This window comes from Mesoplodon densirostris, chromosome 10 (genome assembly GCF_025265405.1).
Source record: "Mesoplodon densirostris isolate mMesDen1 chromosome 10, mMesDen1 primary haplotype, whole genome shotgun sequence".
NCBI classification, from domain to species: domain Eukaryota; kingdom Metazoa; phylum Chordata; class Mammalia; order Artiodactyla; family Ziphiidae; genus Mesoplodon; species Mesoplodon densirostris.
This window is the reverse complement of record NC_082670.1, coordinates 2,935,898-2,954,702: the sequence shown is the minus strand read 5'-3', so window position 1 is coordinate 2,954,702 and position 18,805 is coordinate 2,935,898. Positions and strand designations below refer to the sequence as shown.

At 52.2% G+C, this 18,805-nt stretch overlaps 1 protein-coding gene and 1 long non-coding RNA gene across 2 annotated transcripts in view; one reads left to right on the top strand and one right to left on the bottom strand.

Annotated features, from left to right (window-relative positions):
- The window catches only part of LOC132497641 (uncharacterized), a 30,121-nt gene extending 16,277 nt beyond the window's left edge, over positions 1-13,844 (bottom strand). Inside the window, exons 1-3 of the long non-coding RNA XR_009533624.1 lie at positions 13,715-13,844; positions 12,926-13,049; positions 12,323-12,430 (exon numbers count right to left, since the gene is read on the bottom strand). This is a non-coding gene — a long non-coding RNA (uncharacterized LOC132497641). The remainder of the gene's footprint in view (positions 1-12,322; positions 12,431-12,925; positions 13,050-13,714) is intronic.
- Positions 13,845-14,003: 159 nt separating this feature from the next.
- On the top strand, positions 14,004-18,303 carry TUBB2A (tubulin beta 2A class IIa). Its single transcript, XM_060111302.1, has 4 exons — positions 14,004-14,125; positions 15,778-15,886; positions 16,216-16,326; positions 17,047-18,303. The coding sequence occupies exons 1-4, from the start codon at positions 14,069-14,071 to the stop codon at positions 18,105-18,107; spliced, it is 1,338 nt and encodes a 445-aa protein (XP_059967285.1). The 5' UTR covers positions 14,004-14,068; the 3' UTR covers positions 18,108-18,303.
- Positions 18,304-18,805: the final 502 nt, after the last annotated feature.

Below are 18,805 nucleotides of genomic sequence, written 5' to 3'. Positions count from 1 at the left end.
GTCTTACCGAGGACACATCAACACGAGAGAACTCCAGGAACTCAGTGAACGGTCCTCAACAGTGGTCTGCCATTGGACATGGTCTGGGCTGCCCAAAGGGGCCCTGGGGCAGAGGTCAGGAGTAACGGCTGCGCATGCAATCCCATAAATGTCTGTGCCGCTGCCCGAACTATTTACTGCAAACCGAGAAATCCATCAAATTGCCACTGTCGCTCTCACTCTGCCATTTAAATATGCTCCAGGACCAACACCTCAGAGCCTTCTCAACCAACTGCTTTCCAACTTCAGATTGTGTTTTTACTCCCTAATTTAACCTGCAATATTTTTAAAAAATAATATTCCTAAGCATACCTCTTGTGAAACCCCTGGTCTCTAAGAGCCTCTAACACCTGCCAGGCCAGGAACATGCTCAGCACATGGTAACAGCTGGTCCTTCAGGGCCACCAAGAACCTGGAAGCCCACCCAGCCCTGACAACTAACCGAACCCACATCAACCTCACACTGTTATTCATCCCTAGTAGCGTTTAACCACAGATTTTGTCTGTATAAAACAACAGGGGCAACGACCAGGTGTTCACAATTGCCCACCTCTTACCAAACTTCAGTCGGTCCCGCCTCCATGGACCCCAGGCTGAAGCAAGCACACAGGTGAACGCTGTACCTGTAACAGTCAGGCTGAGGGTCTGCTGACTACAGAACACTCTTCCCGCTGCAGCAAGCTGATTTCACATCGGTTTGTCCCACCCTCTCTCCCTCCCCGCCCACAAAGTCCGCACTAGCCCTGTTCCCCGCTCCCTGCCAGAAAAAAGCCTGTTCTCTTTCATTCTGGATGCTTTGGCATATTTCTGAGATCGGAGCACTCTTCCTACAGTAACACTCTTTCTGATTAAAGCTGCTCCATCTCTAAGTCTGAATGTGCTTTACTGGACAGTAGGGTCACAGCTCTGGCCACTGCCCCCAGGGCTGACCCGTCCGTCAGCTGGGATGCTAACACTCAGCCCTGTCTGGGGGTGACAGCCCCCGCGGCTGTGCCCACTCTCCTCCTTCAGGGCTCCTCCCAGCTTCTCAGCCTGTCGCCATAATATGGCTGATGCTCGGCGGATTCCTGAGCCCCTCAGCAGCAGCTGCTGGAGGATCGGGGCGGGCAGCTATTGGTCTGTCTGGGTCTCCTCGACTGTCCGACCGCAATGCCGCTGTTCCAAGGACAGGAGAGGAAGAAGAGGGCCATCTTTACTGATACTTCGGATGCCAGGCCGTCACGCGGTTTTCTTTATTTCCAGTTTTGGGAGGTCATCAGCGATGAGCATGGGATCGACCCCACGGGCAGTTACCATGGAGACAGTGACCTGCAGCTGGAGAGGATCAACGTGTACTACAATGAAGCTGCCGGTGATTACTGGAAGCTTTCCTGCCCCCTCACCTTGCTTTCTGTTCTGCGGCAGATGTATTAGGAACATGCAAATGACAAAGAAAGGCTTCCTGCATGCATTTTTAACTGCTCAAAAACACACTTCAGAGTTCCTGAAGTCTCCTGCATGTTTGTCATGACGAGGCAGGCCATTATCTCCCTTTGTAGAGCAGAAACCGCCTCTATCTCCTACTTTTGTCTCATGCTGGAATTTTCCCTGCTGAACTCTGCCGTAAAAGGCCCAGAGAGCAGGGCGCTGTCTGTGATTCCTTTGCCTACAGCAGGTCTGAGTCCTACTCTGTCCCCACAGGTAACAAATATGTGCCTCGGGCCATCCTGGTGGATCTGGAGCCGGGCACCATGGACTCGGTCAGGTCTGGACCCTTCGGCCAGATCTTCAGGCCGGACAACTTCGTCTTCGGTATGTAGCGTGGTCCCCGGGCACTGTATCGGGGGGCCCCCTTCCTCCTAAGCCCCGTGGAGGTCACAGCTCTCACTGCTGAGTGCCCCGCTGGAGGCTGCGTGTCCACAGAGGCCCTGAGTCCTGGCCTAACTGCCCCCGGTCCACGGGCTGTCACTCCTCTGGCCCCTCTCCGCACAGCTCAAAGGACGGGGTTCGCCTGCAGAGGGTCCATCCCACGGCAGAGCAGCCTCGGGAGGGCAGAGAATAAAGAGCAAAGGGAAGCTTCCAACAGCAGCTTCCAGGTGACTGGTCATCTCAGAGGATCAGTGACAACAGGCAAGCATTTCCTGAAGCGAAGTCCAAAGGCACAGGTTACGAGCAGCTGAGACAGCTGCTTGGAGGGGCCTCTTCTGATCACGTGTGCCTCCACCCTGCCTGTTCCTTGCAGCTGATTTATTTTAAATACTGAACGCAGGCCTGAGCAAACCGGCCGTGAACACAGGGCCCTTCCCCCAGAACCAGGCCCAGCCCCACCCAGTAAGGAAACGTCCTTCCCCTACGATCCCAGCACTACCGGCAGAGCCGCGGCGAGGGCGACGCGGTCTTTGCGGCCCCACAAGGAAGCAGGACAGCGTCACCTGAGTCGCCAGAATGAGGCGGCTGCCTGGAAGCTGACGCGGTCAGAGCAGCGCTGGTGACAGCTCTCAGCTGGGAGCCACCCAGCCAGTTCTGGGTCCGGTGTCCCCCCACCCGACTTCAGATTGTAAAGGACTCAGATTCCTGTTTCATGGGGGTCCAGGAAGACACTGGAGATGCTCAGCTAGTGTAGAGAGCACCTGGGGAGCATGAAAATTGCAGGAACTGAAAAGCATGGAGCAGACAGCGTCACCAGCTAAGGGGCCCAACCAGGACCCCGGGCTACGTGGCCTGTGTCACTAGACGGGGAGGTACCTCCGAATGAGCACCTCCATACTGACTGTCCTTCCCAGGCCCCCTTCTGCGTGTCCTGCCTGTAACAGCCCTCCGGAAGGACGATCAGGCGAGGACAGACTGGAGGCTAAATAGCCCAGCTTCCCTGACTCAGAGGGGCGACTCAGTGATAGGGTCTCTTACGGACGCCAGTGCGGAACGCCGCTTCCTTCCTTCCTTTCCCCGCTCCGTCCCCACTGCCCTCCCAGGCTTCCTGGGATCAGCCCCCTAACAAACTTCCACCCAAATCCTTGTCTCAGGCCCAGAAATAAATCCAACCACCTACAGTCAATCTTCGACAAAGGAGGCAAGAATATACAACGGAGAAAAGACAGTCTCTTCAGCTAGTGGTGCTGGGAAAACTGGACAGCCGTGTGTAAATCAATGAAGTTAGAACACACCCTCCCAACATACAGAACAATAAACTTGAAATGGCTTAAAGACTTAAACACAGACATGACACCATAAAACTCCTAGAAGAGACCATAGGCAAAACATTCTCTGACATAAATCGTAGCAATATTTTCTTAGGTCAGTCTCCCAAGGCAATAGAAATAAAATCAAAAATAAACAAATGGGACCTAATCAAATTTAAAAGCAAAGGAAACCGTAAACAAAATGAAAAGACAACCTATAGACTGGGAAAAAATACATGCAAATAATGCAACCGACGAGGGGTTAATTTCCAAAATACATAAACAGCTCATACAGCTCAATATCAAAAAAAGAACAAACAACTCAATCAAAAAATGAGAAGACCTAAACAGACATTTCTCCAAAGAAGATATACAGATGGCCAACAAACACATGAGAATATGCTCAATATCACCAATTATTAGAGAAATGCAAATCAAAACTAAAATGAGGTATCACCTCACACCAGTCAGAACGGCCATCATTAAAAAGTCTGCAAATAATAAATGCTGGAGACGGTGTGGAGAAAAGGGAACTCTCTTGCACTGTTGGTGGGGCTGTGAATTGGTACAGCCACCACAGAGAACAGTATGGAGGTTCCTCAAAAAGCTAAAAATAGAGTTACCATATGGTCCCAGCAATTCAACTCCTGGGCATATATCTGGAAAAGACAAAAACTCTAATCCGAAAAGATACACGTACCCTAATGTTCATAGCAGCACTATTTACAATAGCCAAGATATAAAAGCAACCTAAATGTCCATCGATAGTTGAATGGATAAAGAATATGTGGTATATATATATATACAATGAAATATTACTCAGCCATAAAAAGAATGAAATTTTGCCATTTGCAGCAACATGGATGGACCTAGAGGATATTATACTAAGTGAAGTCAGACAGAGAAAGACAAATACTGTATGATATCACTTATATGTGGAATCTAAAAAAATAATACAAATGAATTTGTATTTGTCTGACTCACAGACATAGAAAACAAACTTATGGTTTCCAAAAGGGAAAGGGGGAGGGGGAGGGATAAATTAGGAGCTTGGGATTAACATATACACACTACTATATATAAAATAGATAAGCAACGAGGATTTCCTGCATAGCACAGAGAACTATATTCAACATCTTGTAATAACCTATAATGGAAAAGAATTGGAAAGAGAACTATATATTTATATAAAACTGAATCACTTTGCTGTTCACCTGAAACACAATACTGTAAATCAACTATACTTCAAAAAAATAAAGAAAATATTTAAAAAGAGCATTTTATAATTAACACTAATGAACTAAAACCCTTGTTTCAGGGCAGGGGCACTGGCCTCAGACCGAAGGGGAGGCAGTGATGCACTGTTCTCGTGCACTGTGGGCGACACCCTGTGGGCGACGCCCTGCCGCAAGCCCGACGGCAGGCTCATAACAAACTTACCGCGTCTGACGGGGCGCAGTGGGTTCTCGGCTGGGGGCCGTGCACAGCCGACCGTCCGGGCTGCTCCATCTGCAGCTCGGGTCCCCCAGCACCCCTCAGGTGGTTAGCAGAATCCAGTGGCCCACAATGTGGGGTCTGAGGCCCCTGCTGGCTTCCTGGCGGTCGGCCAGAGGCCGTGCTCAGCTCCTAGAGGTGCCTGCCGACACCAGCACGTAGCCCGCGACACAGCAGCCTCACCTTCAAGGCCACCAGGAGAGGAGCGCCACTGCACTGAAACGCTGAAGGCTTCTGCCACCAGCTGGAGCAAATTCTCCCTTAAAGGGCTCACGTGATCAGTGAAGGCTTGCCCGGGTAATCTCCCTATTTTAAGGTCAACTGATTTGGGGCCTGAATTACACCTGCAGAATCCCTTCCCACTGCACTGAGATTAGCGTTTGATTGAATAACTGGGAGAAGGTGTGTGAACCCCGGGGCTGGTGAACTCTGGGGCTTCGAGTTCTGCCTACCAGGAACGGACAGCTTGGGGACTGAAACAAACATGGTTCCTGGAACCTCGGTTCCAACAATCTGGATCTGTGTTCATAAAGCACGTGATTTTTCTACTTAATAGCTGCAGGGCTTTGGGCAAAAGTATTTTAATCTCTCTGAGCCTTAGTCCTGCTCAGGAAGCTGCTCCAGAACAGGCTTTGTGGCTTCTTGTCAGGAATTCTGCACGGGGGACCACGATAGGCTAGTTTTGGAATATCTCTTACTGTTTGAATATTTGATTTTCAGGTCCCTTTGACCACAGAAGTCTATGCCTCTATGTGATCATTCTTGGAAGAGTTAATATACTTGCTCATCAGAATAAGGCCTTAATGGATTGGTACTAAATGATCTTCTTGGTACAGATTTTCATGAGGGGGTGGAGCCTGTGTGCTCAAGCTGGGGGAAGGGCAGCAAGAGGTGGGAAAGATGAAAACGGCAGCTGAGGCAGCCTTACAGCCTCCCCGAGGACTGGCTCCAAGTCAGTAGTTTAAATTTGCCAGTGCAGGAAGTTAGGATGCAAACTTCTGTCTTAGACTGGACTCGCAGCAGCCGCCCCGCAGGGAGAGGCCCCACTCGTACTTACCCCTGTGCTTCCTGGTTCCCTTGTCTTGCTTTCACATCACCTCCTTTCAGCCCAGCAGTAAGGCCGGAGGGCAGGTCTGGGCCTGCGTGAACACTGGTCAGCCTCGACAGCTCACCTGTGCGCCCACTCCCCACGCTCAGGGCCGCCGTGCTCCCTCACCCTTCCCCTGCTCACCTCTGCCCCATCCTCGGCTTCATTCCTCCGACCTCAGTCCCGGGATCTCAGGGGGACCCAAACTCGCATGAATTACAAAACTATGCAACCAATGAAGTTAGAACACTTCCTAATATCATACACAAAAATAAACTCAAAATGGATTAAAGACCTAAATGTAAGACCAGACACTGCACAACTCTCAGAGGAAAACACAGGCAGAACACTCTATGACATAAATCACTGCGAGATCCTTTTTGACCCACCGCCTAGAGTAATGGAAATAAAGACAAAAATAAACAAATGAGACCTAATGAAACTTAGAAGCTTTTGCACAGCAAAGGAAACCATAAAAAAGTTGAAAAGACAACCCTCAGAATGGGAGAAAATATTTGCAAATGAAGGAACTGACAAAGGATTAACCTCCAAAATATACAAGCAGCTCATGCAGCTCAATATCAAAAAAACAAACAACCCAATCCAAAAATGGGCAGAAGACCTAAACAGACATTTCTCCAAAGAAGATATACAGATTGCCAACAAACACATGAAACAATGCTCAACATCATTGATTAGAGAAATGCAAATCAAAACTACAATGAGGTATCACCTCACACCAGTCAGAATGGCCATCATCAAAAAATCTACAAACAATAAATGCTGGAGAGGGTGTGGGGAAGAGGGAAGCTCTTGCACTGTGGGTGGGAATGTAAATTGATACAGCCACTATGGAGAACAGTATGGACAGTTCCTTAAAAAACTAAAAATGGAACTACCATACAACCCAGCAATCCCACTACTGGGCATATACCCTGAGAAAACCAGAATTCAAAAAGAGTCATGTACCACAATGTTCATTGCAGCTCTATTTACAACAGCCAGGACATGGAAGCAACCTTAAGTGTCCATCGACAGATGAATGGATAAAGAAGATGTGGCACATATATACAATGGAATATTACTCAGCCATAAAAAGAAACGAAATTGAGTTATTTGTAGTGAGGTGGATGGATCTAGAGTCTGTCATACAGAGTGAAGTAAGTCAGAAAGAGAAAAACAAATACCGTATGCTAACACGTATATATGGAATCTAAAAAAAAAAAAAACGTTCTGAAGAACCTAGGGGCAGGACAGGAACAAAGACACAGACATAGAGAATGGACTTGAGGACACGGGGAGGGGGAAGGGTAAGCTGGGATGAAGTCAGAGTGGTATGGACATATATACACTACCAAATGTAAAACAGATAGCTAGTGGGAAGCAGCCGCATAGCGCAGGGAGATCAGCTCGGTGCTTTGTGACCACCTAGAGGGGTGGGATAGGGAGGGTGGGAGGGAGACACAAGAGGGAGGGTATATGGAGATATATGTATACGTGTTGCTGATTCACTTTGTTATAAAGCAAAAACTAACACACCATTGTAAAGCAATTATACTCCAATAAAGATGTTTAAAAAAAAACCACAGTGGGCTTCCCTGGTGGCGCAGTGGTTGAGAGTCCGCCTGCCGATGCAGGGGACGTGGGTTCGTGCCCTGGTCCGGGAAGATCCCACATGCCGCGGAGTGGCTGGGCCCGTGGGCCATGGCCGCTGGGCCTGCGTGTGCGGAGCCTGTGCTCTGCAACGGGAGAGGCCACAACAGTGAGAGGCCCGCGTACCACACACACACAAAAAAGAAAAAAAAACCCACAAAACTATGCAACTGTAAAAGTCACCTGCGAATCTGCACGGTGTACACGTATTCCACGAGTTAACAAAAATTTGACTGTGAAACACCCAGTACACAGAAGTGTCTGGTTGCACATTGCTTCTCTATCCTGTAATTCACCAAATCTCTCCCCGCTTCACCCAAAGCAAGCAAGCGGTCCTCGGCCATGCGCCCCCTGCCGGCCAGTGAGGGGAAATGACTGGTCCAAGACCTCTGGTTTCCTCCCACGCAAAGCGCACACACGTGCCTCCCACCCTCCCTCTTCACAGCTCTGTTCGAGCTCTCTCAGGGCATCCCTTTCCTATATAATGCGTCTCTATCTTCTTTAATCTCCATCTTTCTTCTAGTTATCAAAAAATTTTAACTTATTCCTTTATATCCAGACAATGATACTAATTGTGAAGGATGGATGATCCAGTTGAAGGGCTTTCTAGGGTCCAAGTTTAAGGGCTGTGTACATCTAAGATACTCCTGCTTCTGGAGGCACCGCCCACATCATATCAAAAGTATTTAAATTTCCATTTTGTAAAATTTTTACTTTATTATAATTTATGTTATGATATAAAAGTTAAGTTGCATTTGACTAATTGATGTGATATGTTTCATTTAATTGAACATTAATTTAACTATTGCAGGTTTCTTTTCATATTTTGGAGTTGTCACCTCCACCCACCATCTTCTTAGGTCCTGAAAACTAGCAAGGGCTATGCTTATAGTGCCCAGTGGTAAACTGGCTTTGCTGATAAGATTAAAAGAGTAGACCTAACAAATACTTCTTCTAATTAAGAAAAACAAGAGAATATTGGCAGCAAGTTACAAAAGCATCAGACTACGAGTGTTCAACAAAATTTGGTATAATCAAATAATAAATTTAACAAAATTAATCCACCCCATATTTGAAATGATGCTTATTACTGTTTTTGTACCCCATGACAACTAGGCATAGATAATAACTGATGATAAACAAGTAGTGTTTCTTCACAGTCAAATCAAGTATGTCTGGGACTTAGTTGGCAAACAAAGGAGGGAACTGTGAACAGGAAAACAATTTGGGGGTTTCTCTTTAGACTCCTGGCCGCACAAGTGAGGAAGTCCCGGAGACTGTATTTTTCCAGAACTTCAGTGCTCGAAGGTCCGATAAACACTCTTAAAATGTAACTCAATATGATTTTATAGTTAAAAAAGGCACTGCATATTTCAAGTGCATCTTCCCTGGCGGATTTTACAAGTTTGGTGGTAGGTGGCTGCTTGTCCCTCTGCAAAGACTATTCTAGAGAAAGCTGTGCAGACCACGTGGTGAGGGGGCACGGTGTGGGCAGGGAGTCTTGGGTTACAGGTGAAAAGCCTGGCAGTTGGGATGGGGCATGGGTGAGCCAGGGAGCCCCTGGAGAGCAGAGGGCGGTGACGGAGGGAACAGGACCGCAGCAGCCTGGCTGGATGCCCAATGCCTACTTGCTGTTCACCGCTGCCCTGCACACTTTCAGCAGAAGACAGAATTATTAGGCTCTGCAGGGCTTACTGGCTTTCTCACCTCGGAGAGGGGAAAACTGACGTCAGTCTTTTCCGTAATCTCTGTTTGCCTTGAAAGTGAAACAGAGCAAACCCTGGGCTCTGGAGCTTCCGAGAAAATGACCAGCACCCTTTCCGTGCCCAGCTTGGCCCCATGGCCATCAGCACAGCTGGCCTCACCAAAAGTCTCTGGCAACTCAGATTTTGGCGTGAAGAAAGCCTGCATTCAGAAGACAGGTGGCGAGGGAGCCAGAAAGTTGGACGGTCGGGGGAAAAGGCTCTCTCGGGTTTCATGCCTCCTGCAGGGGCTGGTCCAGTCCGTGCCCTGCCCTCGGGGTGCTTGTGCTCAGAACTGCCCTGCACAGTGCCCATTGACCTGCAGACCCTCAGGGTTTGGGGGTGGGGAAGAACATCCAAATGGGGCCTCAGCTCCCCGCTTAGGAGTTCTGCAGCTCGTCAGTCCCACAACACCTTTCCTTGCTGTGCACAGCCTCGTGGACTAGGGGCCAGGATTGTAACATGGAAGTGTGTGCACTGTATTACGAGGCACACAGCAGGGCACATCGTGGAGAGAGTGACAATGGCGTTGAGCCCTGATTTATGGAGAAGAGCTCCCTGGAAGGAGGGAAGGAAACAGTGATGCCAACTGCAATAGCTAAGATTGCTATAACACTTACTGTGGGTCAGGGGGTCTTCTAGGTGCTTTCCCATATTAATTCACTCAATCCTCGAAACAACCCCAGGAAGCAGGTACTGTTATTATTCCGCTTTACAGATGAGGCAATAGAGGCACAGGGAGGTCGAGTAACTTGCCCTAGGTCACACAGCTAATAAGTGGCAGAGTCAGGATTTGCACCAACTCCATCCATCCAGGGCCTGTGCTCTTAACCACTCAGGGAATGTGGGGTGGGCTGAATAGGGGAAATTCACTCCAGTCCTGTGAATAGCCTTGGCCACGGGAAGCAGAGTTTGCTCAGAGAATTTGGTATGGTCCAGGTTCTCTAGGTTACGGGGAAAATGGTAGCGGTTGGGAAAAGGTTACACGTATTTGAGAATTTGTGAGATTATGTCTTATTTAAGTCATAGCATAAGAATAACAGTATCTTTCATTCTTAATGTCCAAGGCAAAAATGAAACCATGTTTTAAAGAAACAAAAACATCTAAATAACCCACGAAAGGGAAAAAAAGGAAAATATCAAACATGAACAGTGAAAAAAATACAACTAGCGGAGTGTGGAAAGACATACTTGTGTTCTTTAGTATTTTATAAATTTTCTGATTTTGTATTCAGAAAATATGTATACATGAAATGTGTTCTTACCACAATAAAAATATATATGTATATACAATGTATGTGTATATTACACACACAGTATACTATATATTTTTTCAATTATAAAAGGTCCAGATTGACAATTCTAGTAAAAATAATTCATACTGGGACATGAAACATTCCAGAAGGTAGCTGAGAAACATTATATATATTTACTCTAAATTATTATTGTCTGGGGCAAAAACTTATAAACTGGTGGAGCTGACATCTTTAAAGTAAATTAAACTGAAGTTCAGACGGTTTATACTTTAGACAGTCTTTTTAAAAAGGAAGCACCTCAAATGCTTCAAGCAAAATTCCTCCATCTTCATAAAGAGATGCTTTTACTAAAAATCTGAAAATGGGGGCCTCCCTGGTGGCGCAAGTGGTTGAGAGTCCGCCTGCTGATGCAGGGGATATGGGTTCGTGCCCCGGTCTGGGAGGATCCCATATGCCGCGGAGCGGCTGGGCCCGTGAGCCATGGCCGCTGAGCCTGCGCGTCCGGAGCCTGCGCGTCCGGAGCCTGTGCTCCGCAACGGGGGAGGCCACAACAGTGAGAGGCCCGCATACCGCAAAAAAAAAAAAAAAAAAAAAAAAAAAAAAAAAAAAAAATCTGAAAATGTGTGCAAACAAACGGTCAAGGGAGCAGGCAAGGCTATTTTAGATGTTTCAGGGGAAAGAGAGATCAGGTGCCTCATCCCTTGGGCCTTCTCTGAGGGCACAAACAAACAGGATGTGACTGCTCCAGGATAACGGATACAATTTTATTGCTAAGATGGTTCTTGGGTTTTCATTATTCTACAGAGGAAGCTGATGTTCTCAAAATTTCAGGACCAGCTAATATATTTCAACTCGATCCCATCCGTCACTTAGCAACGCATCAACCAACGGTAATTACCACCATCACAGTACCAGGCGTTCAGAGGGCACTTTCACTAAGAGGCTCTCAGCGAAGGCAGCAGAGGGGGAAGGGCAGGCAGAGCCCTTTAGTGAGACACAGGCCTGGCCTTCCACAGGGAACTCACACCTTCCCCCTCCAGGCTGAATTTTGTCATCGTCACCCCAAAGTGCCTTAGGGGAGGGAGTGGCCCCAACGCAGGCGATGACAGTCAGGCCCAAAGCAGGAAATGACCCACGTAGGCAGATACCGGCTCACCTCCCCCATCACCCTGCCCAACAGCCAGCAGAGCTGTTCTTTTTAGACACAACGAGAAGTGGGGAACCACCCCCTTCTCCCCAGACCTCCTCAAAGCCTAAGCCAGGGAGGGAGGTTCCGTGGGCCCCATTTCCTGCTGTTGTCTGCACAGGTGCCGTGTGCCCATGTGGTGGTGTTTGGGACACGCATGTGGCAGAGGAGGGCAGCTCAGAGTCCTCGGGTGTGTCACCTTAGGTCGGGCAAGCACTATTTCCAACTCTGCCCGCGTGCTTCTCTGATTATACAGGAACAGACATGGGGCGGGTGCCAGGGAGGAAGCAGGCCGGGTGCACGCTGGGTGGCAGTGAGGCAGCCTTTGCTGCCAGGGATCCCCAGGGGCCCGGGCCTGCTGGAATCAACGCTGTCACTTAATATTTGTGAACTGGGCATTCAGCGAATAAGCGTCTCTCATCTTCATAACGTAACAAAACCCATTTCCATGTTTTGGTTACAGTAACAGAGGCGGAGAGCTTAGCTGACCTGCTTAACAACCCAACCAGGACACAGAGAAGTGGACACCCCCCACGCGTAGAGAGATGCCCACCTGTGAAGGTCCCCTTGTCCCCAGTACCATCCCTTCCTGGTCTCATCTTCTGCTTCTACTTGGCCCCAAATCCCCACCTTGAATGAAACAACGAAGGCCAAGACGCAGTAATGTCTAGAAAACCTCTGTGGAACTGTGTAATCACAGAAGTTACCTGGAGCAGAGTTGTCCTCTGGAGAGGTTCTGGAAGGCTCCAGCTGGTCGTGAAGAGCCCAGGGAGCGGAAACTGGGGGTAGAGGTGGTGAGAAGGTCTAGCCAAGCCCTAGGCATGGGGGTACAGCATCAGTGGGACGGGCTGAGCGCTGGGAGCCCAGCAGCACAGGGAGGGAGAGAGGAGGAGGGAGCCTAGGAGACCCGCCCCCACCCCGGGAGGGGGCACCAGGCACCTGCCTGCCCGCGGAGGGACCCCGAGGACTGGCTTCCCGAAGCAGGGGTGATGAAGCTGTGACTTTGCCCACCAGTAACGTGACAAATGGGCTTAATATGTATAAGGACAGGATCACCTTGGGTTTTATGGGGGCATTTTTGCTCCATAAACTTGACCCGCTTTCAAATAGAGCTTCTCCTTTCCTACTGACAAAGCTGGCTGCAGGGCACCTATAATTCTCATTTCATAGCTGGAGAAACTGGCCTCCGAGAGGAAAAGAGAGAAGGAAGCAGTCCCTGGTCTCCGCTCCCTGGCCACCTCTTCAGGATGGTTCATAGGGATGATTAAGGTTGGGTCTTACCTCACCCTGACTAAGCCTTTGAAACTCACCTGGGCTTTCTCTTTGTAGAAGGAAGCTAGATGCCTTCACTTACAGGCTTTGTGGCCGGTGGCTGGTCAACTCTTTGAGCCTCCTTTTCCAAGCCGTGAACTTGGGATGGTAATAATGTTTACTCTAGAACAGCAGAAATAGAATGTGAGCCACGTAGGTAATTTAAAATTTTCTAGTCGTCACTGTGAGTCTGGCAGTCATTTAAAAAATTTAACAGAAGCAAGTGAAATTAATTTCAGAAATATATCCAAGATATTCTTTTGATAAGTAATCAATATACAAAATTAGTAATGGAATATTTTACATTCTTTAAACTTCGTAAGTCCATGAAACCGCATGAGTATTTTACACGTAAGCACATCTCAGTTCAGACTCCCAGGGTTCAGGTGTTGAGTGGCCACATGCGGCTGGTGGCCTGGAGCTGGAGGTCAAGCCCCATATGGTGGCTGTGGGCACGAGGGGACATAACGCGTGGAAGGCACGTGCTCGGGCTGATGCCGGGATGCCGTGCTCGCTGGGACATCCAGGCACGCACGCGATATTCTGCACATGTAAGCGGCCTGTGCGAGGACCCAGGACCCAAAGCACACGCGAGACAGGCCCAGGCGCCCAGGCACTTCTCCCGGCCCCTCCCCCACCGACCGCCTTCCACACGTGGGCCGAGGCGGAGGGCGCCCACCCCGCCATCCCCGGCCTCCACGAAGACAGCCGCCCTCGGCCCGCACCGGGACCCCCATCCTCCCCGCCCCGCACCCCCTCCCCGAGGTTGCACCCGCCGCCATTCCCACCCCGAAACGAAGGAGATCGAGGCCGCGGGCCCGGGAACCTGCCCGGGAGGCAGGAAGCCTAGGGACGCCGCAAACCCCACGGGAAAGGCTGGGCTGCCCACCCGGGGCACCCTGCGCAGCCCACCCAGGCCCGAACCTCGCGCCGCGCCCCGGCTCCCCCTCGCGGTGCCGCAGTCCCCTCGCCCCGCCGAGCCGCCCCCGCGCCCCGCCCGCTGACGTCACCGCGCGGGGGCGGGGCCTCCGCTATAAAAGGCGCGGCCGGAGGGGCGGTGGCAGGTTTCTGCGCTTGAGTCCGCCGCCCCGCGGTGCGCACAGCCTAGGGCCCGCACCTCCACCCGCTCCGCAGCCGGCACCATGCGCGAGATCGTGCACATCCAGGCGGGCCAGTGCGGCAACCAGATCGGCGCCAAGGTGCGCGCCGGGGCGGGCCGGGGAGGGAGCTGCGGGTCCCCAGGGTGAAGACCTAGGAGGGGTCGGGGAGGGGTGGCGGGTCCCCAGGGTGCGCGCGAGGGGCTGGGAAGGGGTGGCGGGTCCCCAGGGTGAAGACCGAGGAGGGGCCGGGGAGGGGTGGCGGGTCCCCAGGGTGCGAGCCAGGGGCCGGGTGGGTGGCGTGTCCCCAGGGTGAAGACCGAGGAGGGGTCGGGGAGGGGTGGTGGGTCCCCAGGGTGAAGACCGAGGAGGGGTCGGGGAGGGGTGGCGGGTCCCCAGGGTGCGCGCCAGGGCCCGGGAGGGGCCGGGGAGGGGGCGGCGGGTCCGCAGGGTGCGCGCCAGGGCCCGGAGGGGCCGGGGAGGGGGCGGCGGGTCCGCAGGGTGTGCGCCAGGGCCGGGGAGGGGCCGGGGAGGGGCCGGGGAGGGGACGGCGGGTCCCCAGGGTGAAGACCGAGGAGGGGTCGTGGAGGGGTGGCGGGTCCCCAGGGTGCGCGCCAGGGCCCGGGAGGGGGCCGCCGCCCCGGGTGGCGCGTTCTCGGCGCGGGCGCGGGGCGGGGCCCAGGAACCACAGAACCTGCCGCGGTGCGCGCGGCGACGCAGCTGTGTGTGTTTAATCAAGGCCCCTTTGAAATTTCCTCGGACCCGGCCCTTCTGAGGGACACGGTTGGTATTTCCCTGGTAGACTAGCCTCTGAGATTTGGATAGGGCCTTTGGTCATGATAATCCAGTGGCCTTATATGGAATTTAATTTGTATATTTTGTCTGTAGTTTGAATGAAAAAATGCAGTGTCATTGGGTGACATATGTTATGGAGACTTCTCGTGGGTCCGAAAGACAGGGATGTTAGATCCCTTAATGCGAGCACCAGCTAGACAGAATGACGTATAACGTCGGAGTCTGATTCCCGCCTGCGCGGCGGCAGGTGGCCGTCCTGGGCTGTGACTGTCGCCCGCAGTGGGCGAGGCGTCACGGGCATGGTGCATGGGTGTGGGCGGGCGCCTGCACGAGGACGTGGTCTCTTTCAGAACCGCCATATTGCCCCCCCCAGCCCCGCCACCCCCTTTCCTGCTGCAAATTCACAATGCAGCCTGCAGCCTGCACCCGCACCGTGGCCAGCTCCAGCCACTGCCCCCCGCGTGTTCCTGGGCTCCTGCCCGCGCCACCCCACCATTCCGCTGCTGCAGTCAGTGGCCGGAGGGCAGTAGGATGTCAGCGCCTAACACTGCGCCGCTTGGAGAGCGGGGTCGGGTTTGTGCCAGGAAACAGTGATCCCTGCAGGCAGCCGCAGGGCGGGGTCCACCTGTCCTGGGTCCTACCAGGACCCGTCCATCAGCTGGGATGCTGACACTCAGCCCTGCCTGGGGGTGACAGCCCCCGCGGCTGTGCCCACTCTCCTCCTTCAGGGCTCCTCCCAGCTTCTCAGCCTGTCGCCATAATATGGCTGATGCTCGGCGGATTCCTGAGCCCCTCAGCAGCAGCTGCTGGAGGATCGGGGCGGGCAGCTATTGGTCTGTCTGGGTCTCCTCGACTGTCCGACCGCAATGCCGCTGTTCCAAGGACAGGAGAGGAAGAAGAGGGCCATCTTTACTGATACTTCGGATGCCAGGCCGTCACGCGGTTTTCTTTATTTCCAGTTTTGGGAGGTCATCAGCGATGAGCATGGGATCGACCCCACGGGCAGTTACCATGGAGACAGTGACCTGCAGCTGGAGAGGATCAACGTGTACTACAATGAAGCTGCCGGTGATTACTGGAAGCTTTCCTGCCCCCTCACCTTGCTTTCTGTTCTGCGGCAGATGTATTAGGAACATGCAAATGACAAAGAAAGGCTTCCTGCATGCATTTTTAACTGCTCAAAAACACACTTCAGAGTTCCTGAAGTCTCCTGCATGTTTGTCATGACGAGGCAGGCCATTATCTCCCTTTGTAGAGCAGAAACCGCCTCTATCTCCTACTTTTGTCTCATGCTGGAATTTTCCCTGCTGAACTCTGCCGTAAAAGGCCCAGAGAGCAGGGCGCTGTCTGTGATTCCTTTGCCTACAGCAGGTCTGAGTCCTACTCTGTCCCCACAGGTAACAAATATGTGCCTCGGGCCATCCTGGTGGATCTGGAGCCGGGCACCATGGACTCGGTCAGGTCTGGACCCTTCGGCCAGATCTTCAGGCCGGACAACTTCGTCTTCGGTATGTAGCGTGGTCCCCGGGCACTGGATCAGGGGGCCCCCTTCCTCCTAAGCCCCGTGGAGGTCACAGCTCTCACTGCTGAGTGCCCCGCTGGAGGCTGCGTGTCCACAGAGGCCCTGAGTCCTGGCCTAACTGCCCCCGGTCCACGGGCTGTCACTCCTCTGGCCCCTCTCCGCACAGCTCAAAGGACGGGGTCCACCTGCAGAGGGTCCATCCCACGGCAGAGCAGCCTGGGGTGGGCAGAGAATAAAGAGCAAAGGGAAGCTTCCAACAGCAGCTCCCAGGTGACTGGTCATCTCAGAGGACCAGTGACAACAGGCAAGCATTTCCTGAAGCGAAGTCCAAAAGCACAGGTTACGAGCAGCTGAGACAGCTGCTTGGAGGGGCCTCTTCTGATCACGTGTGCCTCCACCCTGCCTGTTCCTTGTAGCTGATTTAAGTATTTACATAAGGTTCTTTGTTCTTAATTTTAAACCAGTTGGGTTTTGTTAAACTATCTATCTTCTTAATTAACTGCCTCATGTGAACTAACCTTTTTGCTTTATTAGATCTCCAGTGTTTTGGAGGGTCACTGGTATATGGAAAAATTGTTTGTAGGTAGAAAGGGTTCCTGAAAGAGAAGAATCTGTCATCTCTAAATCTAGTCGAGAGTCAAAATGACAGAATCTGGAATTCCTCGCTAAAGTTTTCGTGTCTGATATTCTCCTTTCCCTCCGGCAGGCCAGAGCGGTGCCGGCAACAACTGGGCCAAGGGCCACTACACGGAGGGCGCGGAGCTGGTGGACTCGGTCCTGGACGTGGTCCGGAAGGAGTCAGAAAGCTGTGACTGTCTGCAGGGCTTCCAGCTGACCCACTCGCTGGGGGGCGGCACCGGGTCCGGGATGGGCACCCTCCTCATCAGCAAGATCCGCGAGGAGTACCCCGACCGCATCATGAACACCTTCAGCGTGATGCCCTCGCCCAAGGTGTCGGACACGGTGGTGGAGCCCTACAACGCCACGCTGTCCGTGCACCAGCTGGTGGAGAACACGGACGAGACCTACTCCATCGACAACGAGGCGCTGTACGACATCTGCTTCCGCACCCTGAAGCTGACCACGCCCACCTACGGGGACCTCAACCACCTGGTGTCGGCCACCATGAGCGGGGTCACCACGTGCCTGCGCTTCCCAGGCCAGCTCAACGCTGACCTGCGCAAGCTGGCCGTGAACATGGTGCCCTTCCCGCGCCTGCACTTCTTCATGCCCGGCTTCGCGCCGCTCACCAGCCGGGGCAGCCAGCAGTACCGCGCGCTGACGGTGCCCGAGCTCACGCAGCAGATGTTCGACTCCAAGAACATGATGGCCGCCTGCGACCCGCGCCACGGCCGCTACCTGACCGTGGCCGCCATCTTCCGGGGCCGCATGTCCATGAAGGAGGTGGACGAGCAGATGCTCAACGTGCAGAACAAGAACAGCAGCTACTTCGTGGAGTGGATCCCCAACAACGTGAAGACGGCCGTGTGCGACATCCCGCCCCGCGGGCTCAAGATGTCGGCCACCTTCATCGGGAACAGCACGGCCATCCAGGAGCTGTTCAAGCGCATCTCGGAGCAGTTCACGGCCATGTTCCGGCGCAAGGCCTTCCTGCACTGGTACACGGGCGAGGGCATGGACGAGATGGAGTTCACGGAGGCCGAGAGCAACATGAACGACCTGGTGTCCGAGTACCAGCAGTACCAGGACGCCACGGCCGACGAGCAGGGCGAGTTCGAGGAGGAGGAGGGCGAGGACGAGGCCTGAGAACTTCTGAAATGAGTCGTGCATCCGTAGTGGACTTCTGTTGTCCTCAATCAAGCATGGTCTTTCTATTTGTATACTATGGTGCTCAGTTTTGCCTCTGTCAGAAACTCACACTGTTGATGTAATACCGTGGCACTCCTCTGGAAACCGCAGTGTTGTCTAAGATATCTATACTAATAAAAAAGCATGTGTCCAAGTCCCGTGGTCTCTTAATTTTTACTGCAGACAATTTTTATTCTTTCACTAAATGTTTCCTAAGTGTTTCCAGGTTTAGCAGTTTTAAGAAAACAGGATTTCTACTTTCATGTTTTTAATTAATAGCCTTTCTGCTCTTTTAGTAAAGAGAGACAAAAAGGCATATTTTTAGCTTCACTGGCCCAAAGTATTCAAGGAAAGGAACCCAGGTGTGTGGAGGCGGATAGAGATCTGGGGACAAAGCCGACCTTCCTCCCTGGTTTGCTGTGGCTCCAGCAACCCCGTGAACGTGTGGAATCCAGGGCCCCAGGCGAGGACTGTCTTCAGCTTAGCCACTTCTCCCGTGAACAATGTGATGAATACAAAGACCAGTGTGTGCTTGCACCTGTCAGATAAAAAGGCACCGCGTGGGGCTTCCCTGGTGGCGCAGTGGTTGGGGGTCCGCCTGCCGATGCAGGGGACGCGGGTTCGTGCCCCGGTCCGGGAGGATCCCGCGTGCCGCG

Coding starts and splice junctions, on each gene's coding strand:
- TUBB2A (XM_060111302.1), top strand. CDS start 14,069: ATGCGCGAGATCGTGCACATCCAGGCGGGCCAGTGCGGCAACCAGATC. Junction 14,126..15,777: donor GCAACCAGATCGGCGCCAAG/GTGCGCGCCGGG, acceptor CTTTATTTCCAG/TTTTGGGAGGTCATCAGCGA. Junction 16,327..17,046: donor GCCGGACAACTTCGTCTTCG/GTATGTAGCGTG, acceptor TCCCTCCGGCAG/GCCAGAGCGGTGCCGGCAAC.